We start from the raw sequence: 21,559 nt of genomic DNA, 5'->3' as shown, positions 1-21,559 counted from the left end.
GTTTTGGAAAAATTGGCCGCAACAACACCAACTATGACAAAGGTGCGTGTAGCAGCACAACCTTTCGAGGGTACACTCAACATCACAAACTATGCACTTGGATGCACATAACAACATAAATGACATTGGCAAAATTTAGGTTTCTTCTGAAAGTGAAATCTTAAATATTTTTAATGCTTTTTTGTTTAAATATATTTTTGATTAATTCCATTATTCCACTTAATTTTTCATCACATGTAATTAAGTAAACCATTAAATTGAATTGTTTCAAAAAGTTTTTGCCATTTTTTTCTATCGTTTGTTTCTTCAATTACTTTTTTTTTTACATCTCATGTGATGATTGACTTAGTTTCCTCTTCCATTATAATTAATTTTTTCCCTTTAAATTATTCTCTCTGAACCTCCACAATTTAAGTGTTGGACATCAAAACAAGAAAATCAATTTGACATATCCTAAAATCCAATTCTAAAATTATTTTTTGAATTAAGTATTTAAAATTATTTTTTGGGGTTTGGTATTAGAAAGTTACCTATGTATCCTGAAATCTTGTAGAATAAAGGTATTGAAATGATTTTATTTATTTATTTATTTATCAATTTAGTATTTAACATCTTTTTTTTTTTTTTTTTTTTTTTTTGGAAGGGATTTAGTATTTAACTAAGGGCCTGTTCACATTTACTTAATTTCAGTTCAGTTCAGTTCAGCTCCAATCAGTTCAGTTCAATTCCAATCAGTTCAGTTCAGTTCAGCTCTTAATTTCCCTATCACATAAAATATTCATTTCAGCTCAATTCAGTTCAGTTCAGTTCAGTTCAGTTCCAATCAGTTCAGTTCAGCTCCAATCAGTTCAGTTCAGTTCAATTCAGCTCAATTCAGTAAATATGAACAGGCCCTAAGTGGAAAGTGAAAGGAAACTAAGTCAATCATGTGAGATCGATATTAGAAAAAATAATTGGAGAAGCGAACAAAGGAAAATAATAGCACAATTTTTTTTGAAGGAAACCGCTTAATAAAATGGTGGAGGTTAAGAAATGCTTAACTGAAAAAAACAAATAGAAGGTAAGGCTAATTTAGTCACACATGATGAAAAATCATATTAATTTAAATAATATTTAAACAATTATATAAAAAAAATAAGGGAAATTCCCTTTGGTAACACTATAATTTTTAATTTTCTCAGTGGTAAATTGTAAAAATTATTATTATCTTTGGTAAACATTAATTAGTTATAATTTTTCAATGGTGACATTAATGAAATTATAAGCTTAACTCTAGTCAACTAAAGACTTAATGACTAATTTAACCCTAATCCTAAATTATAGCTTTCCTTCCAAAAGCGTTCAACCATGAATAGCCCCTCCCCATTTGTGACCAAGCCTTTACACCGGCAACGACCCCTTACGTCGGCAACCCCTTCTCCTATGCTCGACGGCGGTCCCAGCCCCTCCCCCTCCCTCCCTCGCAATCTGTCTTTCGTCGTCGAAATCCCCACCCAAAAAAGTGATTTCTGGGTTTGCTACTCGCTTGTTAGTGTGATTTCTGGGTGGGGTTTAGGGTTTGGTGGGCGGTTATAGGGTGGGGGAAGGAGGGGACGCCATTTTCGAGATGTAGGGAAGGGATGGGGGTCCGATTCAAGAACTTAACTGCTCGTTGATTTCGATCATATGCCATATCCTGCTCGAATTAAGGTTAGAACTTAACACCATATTCACCATTATAACAACTTGAAAGAGAAATTAACCAACGATTCATTCAAAATTGCAGAAGAAATTAGGCTTTTGAAGGGTCGAATTGGGGAGATTTCAAGCCAAATTCAACGGATTTCGTTTGAGGAGACATTAAGGATTTGAGGGACTGTTTGGGGAGGGGGGTATAGTGGTGTTTTAGGGGAAACGAGAGGTGCGGCAGAGTTGGGGAATTGGAATGAGAATTGGTGGCAGTTAGAAGGTGGTTTTTGGTGGCGTGGATGAAGTGGCGTGGCGTACAACAAGGTGAAGGAGGTGGTTAGTTGCGGTGGCTGAATTTTGTTGGCTGTTCGGTGTTGGCGTAAGGCGGTGAAGAGACTCGTGGTGAGAATATGGCTGGGCGGTTTAGTATATTGGGGTGGCAGTGTGTTGTTGGAAAGGTGAGGAATTGAGGATGAAGATGATGACATGCTGAAGATGATGAATTGATGATCTTGATAATGATTAGTGTATTAAAAGTTACGATATTTTAAGAATTTTAATTTTTTTATTTTAAGAAAATGTTAACTATGGTTAAAAATTAACTAAATTGTTTCATTAAGTTCACCATTGAAAAATTATAAATAATTAAAGTTTACCAAGAATAATAAGAATTTTTACAATTTACCATTGAGAAAATTAAAAAATATAGTGTTACCAAAGAGAATTTCCCAAAATAATAAAGATTTCACTTTTTTCCATGGAACCTTAGTTCATTAGTGTCATTTATGCTAATATGTGCACCCAATGTTGTGCTGCTACACGCACCTTTATTATAGTTGGTGTTATTGCGGCCAATTTTTTCTATGTTTGGTGCATTAAGAGGACCAAGCCTAGCAAAAAAAATAAAGACTAAACTACTACACGTGAAAAAGCCACCCCAATAACATCCTCCCAAAAAAGATCTCCTATTTTGATGGGAAGAACATCACAATAAGTCACCTCTCCTCTTGGACGACTCTTATATTAACTAACTTATTGGTTACCTTAATACCCTTCCTATAACAATGAACAATATGAGAACTACTATTAACACAAATTTAACTATCAATTAAACACAATATCCATCAACATTGCATCCCATCAACATGATCTTGGGTCTATCAACTATACCGTTTATGCACTAGGTAGTATGATATTTTTTTCACTTAGGCATGTAAGGTGGTGAGCTGGTGACACATCAATTAATGAAAATACCAAATGATACTTTCTCACTTGCTTTCAACTGTCTTGTAAATTTTATTCGATTAGCTATCTCAAACCTTGTGAAATTCCAAAAGCAATACTAATATTCAAAATTAGAGTGATCCCAACAACCACAAAAAAAAAAACCCTATTTTCCTTTTAGCTGAATGAAGCTGATGTGAACTGAATTGAATTTTAGAACATAATTTTGCAAAAACAAATAGGTAGATAGTGAAACATTGCAGGCAAACCTAGTACACCAATATATTACCTCCGTTTTTTATTAGTTGACACGTTTTGACTTTAGCACTATTCACACACCTCCTTTTGACCATGTTTTGTGATTTATATTTAAGGAAAAAATATAGTCAAGTGAAATCTTGTTAGATTCGTCACAATGTATATTTTCATAATATCAACTTTTTATAATTTTTGCTTATCGATAATTAAAGATATTAATGATCGAATTTGTGCATTGGCAAACGTGACTAAAGAAACGTGTCAACTAAAAAGAAACAGAGGAAGTAGCAATTAACGAAGGCAGCGAAGATAATACTCCTATAAAACATTAAAGGAGAAAAGACTGCACAACGCTAGAAGCAATGTCAACAGAGAACACTAATGATTGTCATTACCAGAGCGAAAAGGAAATGAGAGTTTTGTAAATTTACAGATATGTACACTTTTGTTTGAGACTTAAAGGATAGCAAAGGTGGTGAGAAAAATTGTGCACATAAGAGACACAATGCTACTAACCACCACCACAGAAGTCTCTAGATGCTGCTGAGCCAAAATCACCCAAAATTTCAACAGCAACCGTCCCTACCGGAAGGCCAAATCTGGTCCATGATGACATGTTTAACTTAGGCCAAGTCCAACTGCATTTTTTTTTTTTTTTTTCTGAATCATGAAAGAAACCTCAGTTAATTAACAAAATACAGAGTACTAGTATGTGAGAAAGTTCTCGCAAGCCAAAGAAAAAAGAATAAAAAGACCGATGGGCAACAAAGACGTAGCACTTACAAGAAATTAAGATGTTACTCGACTTCTCTGCAATTTTGGAGAGAGTTAAATTCTACACAAGTTGTCAAAAGCCAGAGCTGCAAAAGACCAACTACCTCATTTTGACTTCTGGCTTGCCTTTATTTTTTTAATCTGTTCTTCTTGTTTCTACGACAGAGTTAAACGAGTAATTTAAATATATGATCAGCTGAAGAAATAAAATAAGGCATAGTCCATAGAGATTTGTATACCTTGTACAACATCTTCCATGTTAATTCTGATCTTTCCTGAAGTAAGCGCCACTCAAGTGCCATTTCATATTCAATTGTATTTGGCTGAGCAGAATGTGAAGTAGATACAGCATCTCTCTGACAAAGGATTCAGATATAAAATTCGTTAATAATTAAAAGAGTCAGAGCGAAAAGGAAATGAGAGATATAACCAAGGTGAGTAGTGAGAAATGGGGATACGGAAGGTCAAGTAATAATTGATGCAATTGCAAAATCCACATTACCGTTTCCCGCTGCATTTGGTGTCTAAGTTTATCAACGATCAGGTGACCAGGAAACTGAGAAGGCTTTCCAGGGAAGCATACACCATTTCTACTGCCAACAAGAGGCCTGAAAAAAAAAAAAAAACAAGTTATGATCTGGCTATCAAAGGCATCACATCAAGAGTTATAATACATGCTATAAGCCTATAACCAAAAGGGAATAACAGTTAAAAGCACATTTGAGATTTACAGGCAACTAGAAAGTATATATAACTCTTCAGCTATTCAAAGTTCCTGTAAATTGCTGCTAAAAGTAATTCTTTCCAAAATCACAAAAGCAAAATCCAACTGATGCACAATAATATAAATCAAATGCAACATGTTACAGCTCATATAAATTTTTTTATTTTTTAAAAGTGAATTTGAAAATTTATTTAATAAATTACTAAAAAAACCTAGTATTAAAATCTCATATTTATGTTTTCTTTATAAAGGCAAAAAAAGTAAAATAAAAAAATTATGATAAACATTGTCGCATAAACAAAATAACAAAATAAAGGATTTATTTCCAAGCATAAACCCAAATATTTTTAATTTTTACAAACTGAATTAACGGAAAGTACTTACATAGTTTTCCTCTTTCTCACTCTTTAATCCTATACTACCACTTCACCCACTTCACACTAACTAATTAAGTACATCAAAAGCAGCAATCACACATTGCTTTCTTAATCTTTTAATTCATATACAAAAGTACAAAACAATGCTTCACTTTTGTTTCCTTTGGCTTCATCTCCTCCTCCACTACTCACTCTTCAAATTCAACATCTCGTTGTATTCATTCACATCCATTTTTTATTTCAAAAAAATCAGCTATAAAAAACACATTATTAAACCTCGCATTCTCTCTCCTACTTCACTTTAACAAGTCTTGTCATAGAAGACAACTCATAGAGGACACAACTCACTTTAACAATTATTCGGCGTGGCCAAGATGTATTGTCATGAGTCACCTGTCTTATGCACCAACATGCCTATTGTAGCGTGTTCAAGTATCCTAGACTATAAGTTAACACATAAATTGTATCAATTATAACACACCTTCCATTTTGGAGCATTAAGCACTCTTTGTCCAACCTTTTTATGATCTTCTCCGCTAAATCCCATGTTTTAAAGATGACAAATGCTTGTCCTGCAATATTGTAAAAAAAAAAAAAATAAAAAAAAAAAATAAAAAAAAAGCTATAAATTGAGTTGAAAAAAGGCTTCATCGCAAGGTAACATTCTTCACCCTGAAAAATAATTTTAGATAATAGTAGTTTTGACACACCAAAACGTCGACTAGATGTTGCAGTATGTTGAACCACCTTTGCGTTGCAACTTTCACCAAAACCATGCCAAACGATATTCTGCATACAATACAGTTAAGTTATAACTAAAGATTAAAAGACATTATTCTAGAGATACATGTATAAGAAATTCCAGCTACTTCCTACAAATTAATCTCCTTTCCTTTCCATTAAATGAACACAAGTGCAAGCAAAATTGCACACAATTTTCGTAATCTCTCCCTCTAGCAATCTCTTGATGTATTATCCAAAAAAAAAAAAAAAAAAAAAAAAACAACAACAAATAAAACAAATTGTTCATAAAGGAAAAGGTGTTAAAATCAGCAATAATAAATCACCAAAACATTTCGATGTATGATGGCGAGATAAAAAGAACTTAGTGGAGATGAAGATGATGTGTATGACGATGGTGATACAACATACTAATGATTTAGTAAGCTACCTAACAAGTTAAAAAAAAATCTATGTTACTCGGACATGGATACCTAACATGGGTACATGTACAAGTGTCGTTAAAAAATGCCATGATTTTGGTGCAATATGAAGTTCCAAGTATACAACTGTCAAAGTGTCTGGGTATACAACTGTCAAAGGGGGTTCTTAAGATAAAATAAAGAGTCTGAATAACAAAAAAAGAAATACTATGTTTTTGTTATTTTGGAATAATGATGGTTTAATCATATAAATAAACTAAATTAACATTAATATAAATTTTAAGATCGGTTATAATAAACATAAATATCTAAGAATAATTTTTTTAAAACCGAAAAACAATTACATGCGCATCTCAATTTGGATTAACATCAACTAAATGAATCGGGATCGAATTCGACCTATTGCCACCCCTAGCTGAAAGAAAGATGAATTATAGTAATAGTCCAAGTGTAAAAACTAAATTGAAACTATTTTTTAAAAATAAAATGAAAACAAAAGTGTAAATGCTAATACTAAGGGAGTATGTAGGATACACTTGTGCGCCTCCACTTTTTGAAAACAAAGATGGGATAGGAATCATAGGATCGATTAGTTTGCATCTTTATGATACAAGTTGTAAAGAAGGTCGTTCAATAATGAAACAAAGAAGATGAATAATTCAATCCTTTAAGGTGCAATGAATAAAATAGACACGTCAAAATCAACTTCTTGTCAAAATACTCTACCTCAACGTCGGAGGAGGTGAAGGTTGGATCCAAGTTTTGAAGTAGAACAAGTCTTCCCTGATCATGGGCGTCTTTCATCCTTTCTTCCCAAGGCTGAAAAGCATATATGATCATATAGAGGTAAGAACATTGACTCATCAAAGAGTTGGATAGTGAAAAGTACATATTTTATAAATTTTGGATTCCAAACTTCCTACCAACTAAAGTCTAAATTAATATACAAGAGCTATTCCTATGTATTGAAGATTCTTTTTACATACGAGGATTCAATATTAATAATGAGACTAGAATCACACTTTTCTTTGGGCCATAAATGGACAAGACCATCCAGGCCCATGAGTGAACACCCCATAGCCTAGCCACTACCACCTCCCTTCCCTTCCCTTCCCCCCCCCCCCCCCCCACACACACACACACTCTAAGGGATATAGGATACATTCCCTCATTCCTTTATATTGGTTACAATTTGATTTACGGTCTCATAAATATTTTTACCACAAATATATGCAATTATATGTGATTAAATATTATAAAAATTTGATATTTCGAAAATCATTTCAAATTGAATCTAACAAGATCTACATGATATAATTTGAAGTTTATAATAGTTAGTTTTGAAACAAAAAAAAAATGAATGGAGGATGTACTATTTTTATCATGGTAACCTTGTCTGTCTCCGTTTGTTGGGTTGGGGCTGTACGTTCAAATCATAATACTCATATGATGCATATGCACTCAAGAAAGCAAATAAGGAGAAGATCAATCAGAATTTAGTTTTTGAATTTCTCTCTTCTTTTCTTCTCTTTACTTTATCAATTTTCACAAATAGAATTCCTTATCTCAATATCTCTATACCAACATTTAAGGTACCTCCTCTTCCTACAGCCAATGCAAATAAAACAATTGACCACAAGGGTTTCTCCTTCAATCAATATTATTCATTTGGACAATTACATGCCGCCTTTTCAATTTTCTAATATCATTCTTATTAGTGAGCAAATTTTCCTTATTTTACTCTTTCCCTTTTCGACCTATAACACTTTTGAACCATCTCTTACTCATTGCTAGTGATACTTCCACTATTATTATTTTTCCTTTTAAGGGGATTTTTATACTTCCACTCAAAACCTCTTTTTGGAAAAACCGTCTCTCCATATCTTGCTGAAAAGTGACCCCTAGTTGCATTGACTTAGGGTTAGGGGTAAACATAGTTACCACTAAGTGCCAACCAGTATAGAGAGAATAAAAAATCAGCAAAGAATGAACAGAGAAAAAACATGTACCAAGTCTAGTTTCTTTAGATAAAACTCATTTAAAGAGTGCCCATAGGATTAACATATATTATATACTAATAATTGTAAAAATCGAAGTAATAATTCAAACAATAATTTTCAGATCATACACAGAAGCTACCAAATTTTCACACTCGTACAAGTAACAACTATATGGAAAGACATGTAACCATTAAAAAAATGAACAAAAAGAATATTGGTATGATTCTATCAAAAACCGCTTCATGTTATTTAGAAGAACAAACACATTTTCTTCTAACCCTCCCACCCCGAACCTAAGACCAAATCCTTATCTGTGTTCATTTTATTTAGTTTACTACTCCCTCTGTCCCATAATACTTGGGACGTTGGGGTAGACACTTAGTTCAAGAAAACTACAAGTGAGTCTATTTAAAACATTTGTTATTTGTATTTTTATATTACAAGAAAACAAAAGTGGGGTGGGAGTGGGATAGGTGAGAAGAGAAAATGAGAGAAAATATTTTTTAAGTAGTGGTCCCATTCTATATTTAGTAAAGTATCAAGTATTGTAGGACAAACAAAATGGGAACTGTGTCAAGTATTTGGAAGTATTATGGGGGACAGAGGGAGTAGTTCACAAAAACAAGAATATTGCACCTAAATAATACATAGTTTATTGACGCTTGCATGTAACCAAACATTTCCTCCATTGACACGTTTTGGCTTTCGCTACTATTCACATACGTTACTTATGATTTCATTTCGCGATTTATCCCTAAGAAAAAACATAGTCAAGTGGGGTCTAGTCTGTCTCAACGTACATTATCAAAATATCAAATTTTTTAATATTTTGTTGTATATAATTGAATATATAATTATTTGAATTTATGAATTGGCAAATGCATCTAAATGAAATGTGACAACTGATATGAAATGAAAAAAGCATGCATTTATTTATTTTAAAATGTTTAAATATAGTTCTGCAAGTATACAAATATTTTCAAAAAGTGAGGGAAATTAGCAAAACAACAACAAATTTTAATAAATGTCAAAATTAAGCTTGAAGAAGAATACTTACACTTGCTGTGAACCATTTACTTCGGTCCTGTATAAACAAGAAAGAGGCATAAAATTACATCAGCATACTTAGCCAAGGGGCATCAATATAAAGATTTATGGAAAAAGCAAAAATGTCATCATGAACAAAGAATCATCAATTGAAACACAATTACTAAATTAGAAGTATCTTAATTGTAATTATCCAAGATTATAACTCTAAGACCCATAATGGAAGGTAGTCCTTTAATGGGCCCACATAAAGACCAACTTAAACTTAAAGAAAAAAAGGTTTGTTGCTTAAGTAGAAGCATTAAACTCTTATAAGTTGCTCACCATCTAATGTGGGACATTACACTTGATGTGTCTCAAAGCGGCATAGCTCAAACAATGTGATGTGCTCATTAAAACCTCATTTTTTTTTTTTTTTTAATTTTTTTTTTTTTTAGCTTTACACTTCTGGCTCACCTAAGATCTTAAACAATTTATAATAATTCTTTTAACTTCATAGAGAATTATAGAGCAGTGTTGCAGATAGAACGAAGTGCAGAACAAAAAAGTCTTTGAAAAAAACTAGCTGATAATTATTTAATACAGTTTTTGGGATCATAATATGCTATGAGATAATATACCGTATTAAACATACAGATATTTTACCTTTAATGTCATAATTACTTAAAACAATTGGTCATTCTTATGTCAATAAAGTAGTACTCTTTATTTAATTAGGCTAGGGTGACAAAAATTGGGAAAGTGTGTTTCTTTAGGGAAAAGCAAACGACGATATAAGTAAATTAGATTCCTCTACAACTCTCAAACAGAAGATCCAACTCCTAGTACAACATGCGAACAACGCAAATTTATAGTAAGCTAACATATTCACAAAATCACATCACTCGAACGACCAATATCCTCAAACTTGTATTTTCGACCATCATATCTTGATGCCTTGATTTTCTAATATAGGGTTCTTGTAGTTCTTGATTTTTTGTTACGCTAGTTTTCCCATGTCAGAGCTCGCCACAAAAGGCGAACAACAACTCCACAACGTAGGGGTGTCAATGTCGCCGAATCCATGCCCAACTCGACATTGGTGGGCTTAGAGCTAGATGAAGCTAGATTTTGAGCTCAGAGCTCCTAGACTTGGCTCGGCTTGATCTTAGGCTTGAATAAAAATATTTGATCTACTCTCATACCTATTTTTATAATTTATTTTAGTAGATAACAGACTCCCTAAAATAAGGCCCTCATATATGACAAAAATCCCTTGTTGTCAATATATTATCTTAGGTTATAAATTATTTTATAAAAAAAGATATTGATACCAAAAAATTCAAGCTTGTTCACAAGTTTGGCTCAAGCTTGGCTTATTAACGTCTCGAGCTAAACCCAAACTCGAGTCAGGCTTTGATCGAGTTTTGACCAAGCCGAGAATCGAGAAGTCGCAAGCTCGGCTTATTAACACCCTTATCCACACCATTCTACTCAAAAGTACAAAAGCCCAAAGTTGGCTTGTTAAGATCTGGAGCTGAAACCAAACTTGTCGCTGGAGGCAAACTTTGACCAAGTAGTTGTCGGCTCTACTCAACTCACTAACACCCCTATCAACACCATTCTCATCATATATACAAAAGCCCAACAACATGTTAATTTGGAAAAATTAGGTAGCATACTAGAATATTGAGGATTGGAGCACACAACCTAAATCGAAGTTAACAAGCGGTAAAGGAATATTAAGTTACCCCTATTCTCATTATACTATTCCTCATTATTCCATTCTTTCACTCTTATTATACTATTCCTCACCATTCTATTCTTTCATTCTCATTATGACTACCTTTCCCAAAAAAAAAAAAAAAAAAAACCTATGTCACCTAGACCAAGGAATATGACACTATGTTTAGAACATGTGTATCGGAACGACTAAGCAGTTTTGGGCTAATTAAACATATTTAAGTAGCGAATAGGGTTAAAGGTAGCTTACATATTAAGATCATTCTCTCTATCTAATTTGATTTCAATCTCTTTTCTTTTCTATTCATGTGGTTTGACTCAATGAGTCTAGAATGTATGCTTTAAGGTTTAACCACAACTAGGTATTTAAAACATTGGATTATCTTTGGGTTAATGAGACAATTTTTTTTTTTATTATCTTACTCAAAATATTTGTGCTTTAGTCTAATCTTATTTTGCACTCCCTTTGTTTTTTTTAAAGTACCCCATTACCAAAAGTGGAAACCCCAATAATATTATATATTATTTCTCTCTCTTCCTTTTAACCCTAGTATCATTTTATAATATTTTCTCCTTATCACATTATTTCTAGTGGTCCCATTCATATTTCTCTCTTACTTTTTCAAAAAAATTTATCCCTAACCATACCTAATCATACACTATTTTATTCTTTTGCCTAAATCTATGTGCCCAAGGGTATGAGGCACTTAAAAAAACGAAGGGAGTAAATAAAAAAGGGTTTGTCTACCTTAGCCTTACTCGAACTGTGAATTAGTAGCACTCACTTTGATCAACAACATTTTAAATAAGATAGTTTATTTAAATATCTTAAAATGTGATAGTTGGTAGTTAAGTGCAGTGTTAATGGGTAGTGGGTCATCTCCTTTTTGAATGATATAAATGAACTTTGTTTTTAAAGCAAAGTAGTAAGCAAAGTGATGCCAAATTATATTGTTAGTGGATAAGGGGTCATATTGTTGGACAAAGTAAGTAAACATCTAGCTCAATGACACTTTTTTCCCATCTCTAAGACAAACTACTCTAGGATATATACAGTTAACGAATGAAGACATATTTAGAAACCTTAAAATCATATTTTTGCAAATTATGCTACAATCATCACTTGACAAATATCCATGCGTTTCAGGCTCATGCTCAAGAGCACAAAGGTTCATCAAATAAAGAGTAATCTTACTAAAGCATGCAAGGAAAATGAACATAGAAGAATTAAATTGATTTTTGGATATGGAATGGGACAAAGAAAAAGAAAAAGAAAAACAATTATAAATAATGATGTTAGGTAAGAGAAGTAAAAATATTCTACGCACGAGAGAACAAACAAAACTTACAGGTGGTCGTTGAGTGACTTCCTTAACACAATCATAAGCTTCCTCATCTTTGGGCTTCTTAATGAGTGCTTTACGCAAATTATCATTGGATTTATCCTCTACCATGCTATTGGACTTCAGCTTTTTTGAAAGGCCATTACCTGTACCAGCTATTTTCCTACTAAATTTGCCTTTATCATCAGTTTCAGCATCGCCATTAGAAGATTGTGAAGCCTTATTAGCTGAAATGTAAAGAGCAGCAGACCCCTCCTTATCTTTGGATTGTTTGGCAGACACGTCAAGCAGCTTGTCATCAGATTTGCCTTCTGACTTGAGCTTTTTAGAAAGGCCATTGCTCATACCATTGGATTCTTTGATCAGCCTGCCTCTCTTATTAGAATCTATACCAACAGCAGAATGAGAGCCCTTATTGCTCACAACAGTGGCAGATTTTGGAGTGCTAGTCCCACCATTGCCACTTGATAGAAGATCAGTGCCATCAATCTTGAATTTTTTGAATGGCTTGTCATCAGAGTGATCAGACTTTACTTTTGCACCAGCAACAATAGCCTGGTGATTGTCCTTCACTAGTTTTGATTTTTTGTTTTCAGCGGCAGCAACAGGTGGAACCACACCTTTCTCATTCACGTCATTTTTCTTGGAATCCGGTGCTCTTGATCTTTTTTGCCCACTAGAAGCCAAGGCTGCTTCAGTAACAGGCAAAACCACAAGACCAAGACCATCAGGTACATCAGCATTGCCATCTCCTTTCGAACCTTTATCATCATAATTTTCATCCTCATCTACTCCTTTAAGATCTTTAGTGACCAGCATTTTCTCCCTCCTTGCCACTAAATCGGAATTATCAAGTTCATCAACATCAGTGTTTCTTACATGATGACATTTTGACTTATCCAGTGAACTTTTTGCCTCTTGTTTATCTTTCATCAATAGAGAGCCTTTACTGGCATCACGCTCCATAGTACCATCAGCCCCAAGAATATATTTATGAGAAATCAATGATTCCTCTAAACCCACAGCGGTATTCCCACTATCTACCACACAAAGATCAAGGGGCTGGAAATCATTTTTGTTTAATAACAAATTGACTGTGACAGACAAGCAACAGAAAGTGTCAAGAAACATAGAATTTCTCACGAGGGGGAAAAAAAAAAAAAAAAAAACCTGCTAGGCACAAGAACACACCCTCAGTCATGGCTATTTTTTCACCCAGTGTATCCGAAACGGTATGATTTTGGACATCAAATGTGCGATAAAATACATGATGCGCCATCTTAAGTTCTTGAGCTGAGGGTTGCCGATTTCTCTCGTCTTTGGAAATGCAAACAACATTGCACTTCCCAGCAATTGCTTCCTGAATTGACAAGAGCAGAATCAGCATCTACGACCAATTGAAAGTGGCCAACCAAGTTTAAGATGTGATCTTAATACTTAATGGGATCCTGGAGAATATGCATATAATTTAAGCACATCCAAAGGATCGACTTAGGGCCAAAAAAGCGTAATATTCAAGCATCACACGCCTCCCATGCTTAGACTGCATTGGTTTTCCCCTAAACCGCAACGCAAGAACATAATGAAATCCAAATAATAGACATTTATCGTTTGATCTTGAATTAGGTAATATCCAACCATTAAAGTTGAGTTCACACAAAATAAAAACGCAAAAGAAGGCAAACCTTCCCCTCATGTAGTTTTCCACCTTGGAAAAATAATACTCCCTCTATTCCAAATTTTTAGTCCCATTTTCTACTTCGGGCTTTTCAAAAAGATAGTCTCACTTTCTATTTTAATCCTCACATGTCCTTATTTTCTCATATTATCCTCATTTTACTGGTCCTCATGCAACTATGTTGCTTGAACTTGGGTATCCATGTCCGACACGCATACATGTCCAAGTATCTAACTCGGTTATTTCATGAAAAAATTTCCTTAATTTTTATTAAGATGAAGTGTCTAAGTGCCCTACCCATGTCCGATGTACGATGTACGAGTGTCCAAGGTCCAACACGGATACTTGAGGTGAGATAAAGAGTCTCGATAACATAGCTATGTTAAACTTTAATGGTCCCAATTAAAAAAAATGGTCCCGATGTACGGGCCCCAACGTATTATATTCCAAAAAAAAGATGCTCTCAAAATGTATTTTAACTCAAGAATATCCCTTTTTTTAATTTACGTAAAAGATTCTTAACAGGACTAACCTATGTTACATGGACTCGGGAACGGGCGTCGGACACAGACACATGTCCAAGTGTCCGATCCGTCAAGTTCCAAAATTTTAGGACATAAGGACTCTGTCCGATATTTGGACACGGGTACGGGGACACGTCAATACGTCACTTAAAGTTATATAAATAAATTATATATTACAAAAGTTTTAAATTTTTCATTACGTCCACCCCTACTTTTTTTAATTTCAATTCTTTACTCGGTATATTCTCCATTAAATAGCAGTCTTCTTCTCTCCATCTTCTCTATATCAACGGTGATTTTTAAAAAATATGTGTATTTCTTTCATGTTTCTCCTCTTTTTTCCTCTCCACTCTTAATGGAAGTGTCCGAGTGCACACTAAAGTGTCGAACACGTGTCCCGTATCCGTGTCCTGCGACACGGACACTTCGCGATTTTAGCCGTGTTCGATTTTCATAGGGACTAACACTATGAAACGAAGGGAGTATACGTTGAAAATTTGAAATAGAATAAATTTTCCAACTTATCAAAATGGCGTCATTGAGCAAGAAAGAAATAAGAAATTTCCCACCTTACTAAAGTTGAAGTGCAACAAAAAAATCCAAAGGCATCGAGCAAGAAAGTTTTTTTTTTTTTCTTTGATATGTATAGAATAGATATAAGAGTAACACCAAGGGGGTGTCACCTAAACAAAGGGAAAAATCTCATGTGCCTGAAAAAAGGAACGAAACCAAGAGTAATGAATACCGCTTGAAACCTAAATTTTGACTCCCTGTCCACAAAAAGTCTTAAAAAAAGGGCACATATAACCTTGTACTTTAACCCTGTAAACGGAATAGTAACTAGTACTCCCTCCATTTCAAAAAGATCTTCTCACTTTTTATTTTGTGTGTTTCAAAATGATCTTGTCAATTTCTATTTAAATTCATCACTTATCCTCATTATATCTACCCTCATTTTAATGGTCTCAATCCCAAAATAAATGATCTCAATGTACTTTATTCCAAAATAATAAGTGGTCTCAATGTATTTTATTCCAAAAAAAGGATGGTCTTATTGTATTTGAATTGTCTAAATGTACTTTCTTTCAAGATTTTTCCCTTACCTTAATTTGCATAAAAGATTCCAAGTGAGAAGATCAATTTGACACGGAGGGGATAATTTTCTACAATTCACCCTTCATCGTACGTGAAGAAAATTACTACGGAGAGGTGACCAGCAATTAGGAGTGGTAATTTTAATCAACGGTCGAGTTAGATTTCGATTTGATTTCAAGTCGAACAAAAAAACTATTTTTAAATAGTGTAGAACTTAATATCATTACAAAATATGATAAATGGGAGTTGTTTGGGTTCATTGCATACGGGTTCTCTTGTTGACTTCAAGTTGAGCTAAGCCAAGAATAGCCCACCTAAAATGTAAGGCTCTCAAAACCTCTTTGTAAAATGAAAAATGAATATTAAAAAAGATTCCCTTTGAAAAAAAGCGAGAATTGAGAGAATCGATCAAGAACTTAGTTAGCTCAACCCCCTTAAATCAAAATGTGATCAACTAATCACATAACCCAATCACAAGCACAATCCAACTTCAAACTTCAACTTGACATTTGAATCTACACAAACCATACTACCAAATGTTACGCGTAAGTGGTAAATACATGTCATTGCATTTAAGTTTGTGAACAATTCTTATTAAGAAATACATTTATCATCATCTCCGGTAGGATTTGTACAGAGTCCTCCATGCGTCTTTCGGTGCGCAAAAGCCACAATTGCTCCAAAAGCATGCTGTCATCTAGAGTTCAACCCACTAATCTCCCAACCTCCACATCATTCTCTACAAAAAACAACTACTTAACCACTGAAGAAAACAAAAACCAAGATCGAATTAAAAAGCCTCAACCTCTCATCTTTCCATCATCCTTAGAGATAGACATCACCATTACTGGAGCCAAGTGCTTTAGTTTTAGAAGGCATGCCAAAGACACAAGGTCCATGGAGCATGGATCCAAGGTGAAGCCACACAATTCCAAAGATTCTTATAAACAAATTTATCATAATTTCTACTTTCCAAAAACATGCCACAATCATAAATGATTAATAAATAAAAACCACTATTATGAAAAGCATAAGTTAGGAAGGCAAAAAAAAATAATATTAATAATAATAAATAAATAAATATGTGGGGGTGGGGGTGGGGGTGGGGGTGGGGGGGGGGGGGGGGGCTATTGGCAAATATCTAAATTTCATTTTTATAAATACTACTTAACATTATGATGGATCTAACAAGACCCCAATTGAATATTTTTTTTCTCATAAATAAGCGTACAAACTCAAATCAAGTCGAATAAACCAACCCCACACCTAATAAAATTGAGGTGAAGAAAACATAGCCTAATAGTGAAGTGATAATTACGAGAACTCGATTTTGAGAATTTAAAACAAAAGAAAGATAAAAGAGGAGATGTGTGTCATGTGTCATTAGTCATGGTTGTCAAGATTACACATAACTGCAAGGGTCAACTTGGGGACATGACGTATTCACCTAGAGACACAACAAATGAAAAAAGGTGCAAATTTTCTCTCTCCTCTAAAATTAGGTAAGGTAAGGTGGGGCTTTCATGCTACACATCTATGTCACATTTAACTTCTTTAAACCAAAAGAACAAAACAAACAGCGGAGAGAGAGAATGGGAGGTGTCACATGTTCATAATTGTCACATTAATTCCTAGAGGCATCACCCTGTGACCTAGCTGACAAAAATAAGGAAAGAGGAGCTTTATAATTAGGTTAATATAATTTGGTAAACTTATAGAGAGGTGTGGATGGGGTAGATGTCCTGTTACATTAGCTATGTCAAGTTTAAGAGACAGTACCAAAAAAAGAGAAGGGGGGTGGGTTGGAAGGTGCTTATTGTCATTGCTATGAGGGTTGTCACATTAATTCCTTAAAAGGGAAATAGAGGGACATTACCTATTCACTAAGCTTACTAAGAATAGGGGGAAAAAAAAAAAAAAAGGGTGCATGCCACCTATCTTTTTTCTTTGTAATTGAGTAAGAACTTATACGTGGGTGCGGTTAGGGCTAAAGCATAGGGAAGTCAGATTCACACATTAGCCTTTTCTCATATTAAAATTCCCCCCTCTTCTTGATTAAAGCAACCACTTCAACCATAAAACCAATCCAAATGGCACTCACGCGGCAAAACTCACAGCGTCCTTGTTGTAGATCATTGCACCTAGGCACTCTAAAGTGATTTGTTATCTCATTGAGACTCACCTTCTACATTCTAAAACTATGTCAAGCGCTACTGATAACATCATCATTATTGGTAACCTTACTTTGTGGAGGACATATAAAATACCAAATTCCAACATTACCAGCCTATATATATTGGAACACTTTTTTTTCAAAAAAAAAAAAAAAGTAACACTCCAAAGACAGCATAAAATGCAAAAAAAAACTTACACATCACCTGAATGAAAGTAAGAAGCATCACGTAGATTTTCCTTTATCAAAGGCTAGTGATTCCCCCATGCAAGACTTAGGTGAGTTGCCTTCACCATGTGAACATGATACTAGATAACCTCCTCTAGTACTAAAGCCAATTTTATAATTGGAAAGAATTTGTTCTTTTGAAGTAATAGCTTTCATGTCATCATTATCAATAATGGAAAAATGAATTCGCTATATCACATTTATTTTTGGGATTTGTCTTGGTTGCATTTCTCAATAAGTTTTGTAAGATGTACATGGGAAATCAAGAGTACTAGAGCAATTGGGACAAAGAACAAATATTTATGGAATGCTACTTCAATGGCAATTTTGTGGTGCAATTAGTTTAAAAGGAATCAAAATCTTCTATATCATGGGACTTGCTTTGGAAGAAAAAAAAAAAAAAAAAACAACTAATTTAGGGTTCGATTGGCATTACTGTGGTTTTCGGTTTTTTGGTTTTTTGTTTTTAAAAATTATATGATATATGTCATATAATGAATCAAAAATTAGTCAAACTTATTAAGATCATGATAAATTTGAAAACTGACAACAAAAAAGTGAAAACACTTTTTTCTTGTTTCATGTTTTTGGTTTTTTGTTTTCAAAAAAACTAAAAATTGAAAACAAAAAATGATGTCAAACAAACCCTTAGATTCCTCGAGGGTAACACAACACTAGCCAAGGCAATTTTAATCATAAGTTTGAACCATTGAAGCCATGGATCATATGGTATCCAACTAGCTTTGGAAAGAGGCATTAAAACCTATTCATAGATATCAATAGAATTAAGTAGCTTATAATAAACATGGTTAAACAAAATCAGCTATCTCATGAAAAATGACCCACATTAATGATCAAAATCTGTATAAATTTGAAAAGTAGAAAATTAGTAATTTTATACTTCATAGATAAAAAAAAAATAATAATAAAAAATAAAAATAAAAAGAGAGAAAAAAAAATAGAGGAACATATTGGAGTACTAATGTAGGCCATATGTGCATAGATGCTGGTACTAGCACACACTTCTTTTTTGTTTTTTATGTAGTTTCAACTCATGATAAAGGTTTCCTAATGCAATTTTTTCCCCTTAAAAATTATTACTACCACCTTCACATTTTTTGAGCACAAATATTGTAGATTGTATATTAAAAATAAATCAAAAAAACAAAAACAAAAAAAGTTTTTAAAAGATGAGTGAGTGTGAGAAAAAAAAATGGATAAAGTAAGAAAGGAGTAACAAAAAGGTGTAGGTGTAAGAGAAAAGTAATAAAGAAACAAAGAGATTGCGTAAAAAGTGTAAATATTGCGGGCCACGAGGGGCAAGTTAATAAAAAGGGTTTGCAAAAAGTTTAACAAAGTGAAAGTGAGTAGGACCAAAAAAACAGAGGTAGTATAAAATAAAAATAAATAAATAAATAAGAATATAATAGAAAAAATTGCTGGCAAGGGTGAGTTTGTGGTGGTTAAATCATTAAAGCAAGAGTTTGTGATGGTTTGTAAGGGAACTAAACTAGTTGTAATAGTGTAAATGATCTAAAGGAAAAGGTAAGGTGATTGGTTTTAAAGGAAATGAGGAATTTAGGGAATCACAAACCACAAAATTGGATGGATCAACTAAAGTGAAAGTAAATAAATAAAAATCTTCTTGAAGTCCCTCTAGTCCTCAATGCCCAGCCCATTTTCAATGGTTCAAGTAAGAAGAAATTCAAGGGCAAAAGACCTAGGCATTTCCACTTTTTAGAGACGAAAGAAAGACTAAGGTATAAAACTACAAATTATGGGTTTGAGTAGGTCCAATACACCGAGGGTTAGGGTTAGGGTTAGGGTGGGGGTGGGGTAAGATAGAGAAAGAAAATTGCCAAAAATAATCACCAAATTAATGTAAATGGTGAGAGGAACAACAAGAAACAAAGGAAGAATTAAAAAAAAAAAAAAAATAACGGTTATTTTGTGTAAAAAAAAAAAAATTTACAATACATAATCCCTAAATATGACTTTCTACTTACACTAGTCCATTTTGAACACAATGATCGTTGAGTTACAATATACTAACACAAAATAAAATCTCACATAAAAGGAAAATTGCTTGATTAACATGAAGCCCTATATACCACATTAGAGATCTACAATTGTTCACAAACATGATCTTCGACAAACTTCAATTCAAAAACTACAAACATATAACAAACAGAATCTTGAAAATAAAGTAAAAGACATAGAAGAGTCTCGATAATATTACCAAGGGATTAATATTTGCCAAGCCTTTGCCATCACCACTCGCTAGAAATAGCTCATTTTCCATCACATTCTCACTGTTGAGATAATTTGATATTTCCCAAGGGTAGAAAAACCAAAGTACTTTAACCTTTCTTGCATTAGTAATTGTATGTTCCCAAATTTTGATAAGCTTACCGATATAAGGTTTGTCTTCACCTTCTTTAAACAGAAATACGGAATCGTAGAGAAAGTATTCCACACCATCGTACGTAAAAGAGTCATAGAACTGCACCTCCTTCTTTTGGCCACCACGCCCTCTCTTTACACCCCAAGCGAAATCGATATCGCCAATTTCATTACCTTTTGCTTCAGACATTGTGAATATTCGTTGTCTGCATCAGAATTGAAGTACCATGATTAAACAAACTTGATTTTATTATCAAATTTCATAGTTTAATCCTAACATTAAAGGGTTCTGCAATACATTAGCAACCAAATTTGATTCAATCATCAAATTAGGCTCATAATTTTAGGGATATTTGATTCAATTATCAAATTAGGCTCAGAATTTTCTTTTCTAACAACATAATTCGCTGGTTATGATCATTGATAATCTTAGTAATTAGAACCAATAGTTGAGATTCGAACCCTAACCTTACCGCACTGACAATAATATTAAATTGATTAAAATTAGATGAAAGATGAACCCTAGATTGTGGAATTGAAACGATGATTACAAAAAAGAAAGAACAACTTACCTCAGAAGCTGCTGAAAACGTGAAGTGCGCTTCAATGGAGAATGTTGAGTGCGCTACAATGGAGAACAGAGAGGTAGAGGGGAGCAGGAAGAGGTGTCTTTTCACTTGTTGATAATTAGAGCATTTGAATGCAATGGGTTTAGAGCCCCAATAAAAGCCCTGACCTGACCCAGTTTACGGGTGGATTGATCCGTTTATTAAGTACGGAGTTACGGACTATGGCGGGTTTTTATTTTTTTAATAGTCGTTTCAATGATAGATTCTTAATGGGACGTAGCGGCCTCAATAAGAAATAAATCTCTATTACTAGCGTAAAGTATAGAATATCAATTTTCCTTTTACCCTTCTATTTTCTCAAATACGAGTCCAACCAAAACTATAGTAAACGATGCATATCGCTATATACTTCTAAAGCAACATACCGCTATATAGTATATACCACCAACCTCACCCTGCTAGCGACGGACTCACCCATCCCTCGTCCTCACCCCGCGAATCGCCGCTCGAACTCCTTGCCTCGCAAAAGCCCCACCCTAGAGAACCCACCCATCTCCCATTTCCCCACCCCAGCCAAAAGTCCCCCCAC

General features: G+C 33.8%; 1 protein-coding gene across 5 annotated transcripts; it reads right to left on the bottom strand.

Moving 5' to 3' along the window:
• Positions 1-3,510: 3,510 nt before the first annotated feature.
• LOC145580082 (protein ANTI-SILENCING 1-like) lies at positions 3,511-21,117 on the bottom strand. Of its 5 annotated transcripts, none has more exons than XM_081637421.1 (11): positions 20,974-21,117; positions 20,238-20,607; positions 13,492-13,660; positions 12,307-13,394; positions 9,246-9,272; positions 6,915-7,007; positions 5,507-5,814; positions 4,427-4,532; positions 4,164-4,280; positions 4,029-4,080; positions 3,511-3,788 (listed from the first exon to the last, which is right to left on the bottom strand). In XM_081637421.1, exons 2-10 carry the CDS (start codon positions 20,589-20,591, stop codon positions 4,030-4,032), a joined length of 2,313 nt encoding a protein of 770 aa, XP_081493547.1. In that variant the 5' UTR covers positions 20,592-20,607; positions 20,974-21,117; the 3' UTR covers positions 3,511-3,788; position 4,029. The 5 variants fall into 5 exon arrangements, with proteins under 5 accessions (XP_081493547.1, XP_081493546.1, XP_081493548.1 ...); XM_081637420.1 differs by lacking the exon at positions 3,511-3,788 and adding an exon at positions 3,934-3,960; XM_081637422.1 differs by lacking the exon at positions 3,511-3,788 and having other exon boundaries at positions 3,934-4,080; positions 5,507-5,597; positions 5,736-5,814.
• Positions 21,118-21,559: the final 442 nt, after the last annotated feature.

This window comes from Chenopodium album, chromosome 14 (genome assembly GCF_948465745.1).
Source record: "Chenopodium album chromosome 14, dcCheAlbu1.1, whole genome shotgun sequence".
Taxonomy (NCBI): Eukaryota; Viridiplantae; Streptophyta; class Magnoliopsida; order Caryophyllales; family Amaranthaceae; genus Chenopodium; species Chenopodium album.
This window is presented reverse-complemented; position numbering and strand designations above follow the sequence as displayed.

What these genes read in the sequence shown, in the direction of transcription:
- LOC145580082 (XM_081637421.1), bottom strand. Translation starts at nt 20,591, where the DNA reads ATGTCTGAAGCAAAAGGTAATGAAATTGGCGATATCGATTTCGCTTGG. An exon ending in AAAAATAGCCATGACTGAGG is followed by an intron (nt 13,395 to 13,491) that starts GTGTGTTCTTGT and finishes TGTCTGTCACAG; the next exon opens with TCAATTTGTTATTAAACAAA. An exon ending in AAGTCACTCAACGACCACCT is followed by an intron (nt 9,273 to 12,306) that starts GTAAGTTTTGTT and finishes TTGTTTATACAG; the next exon opens with GACCGAAGTAAATGGTTCAC.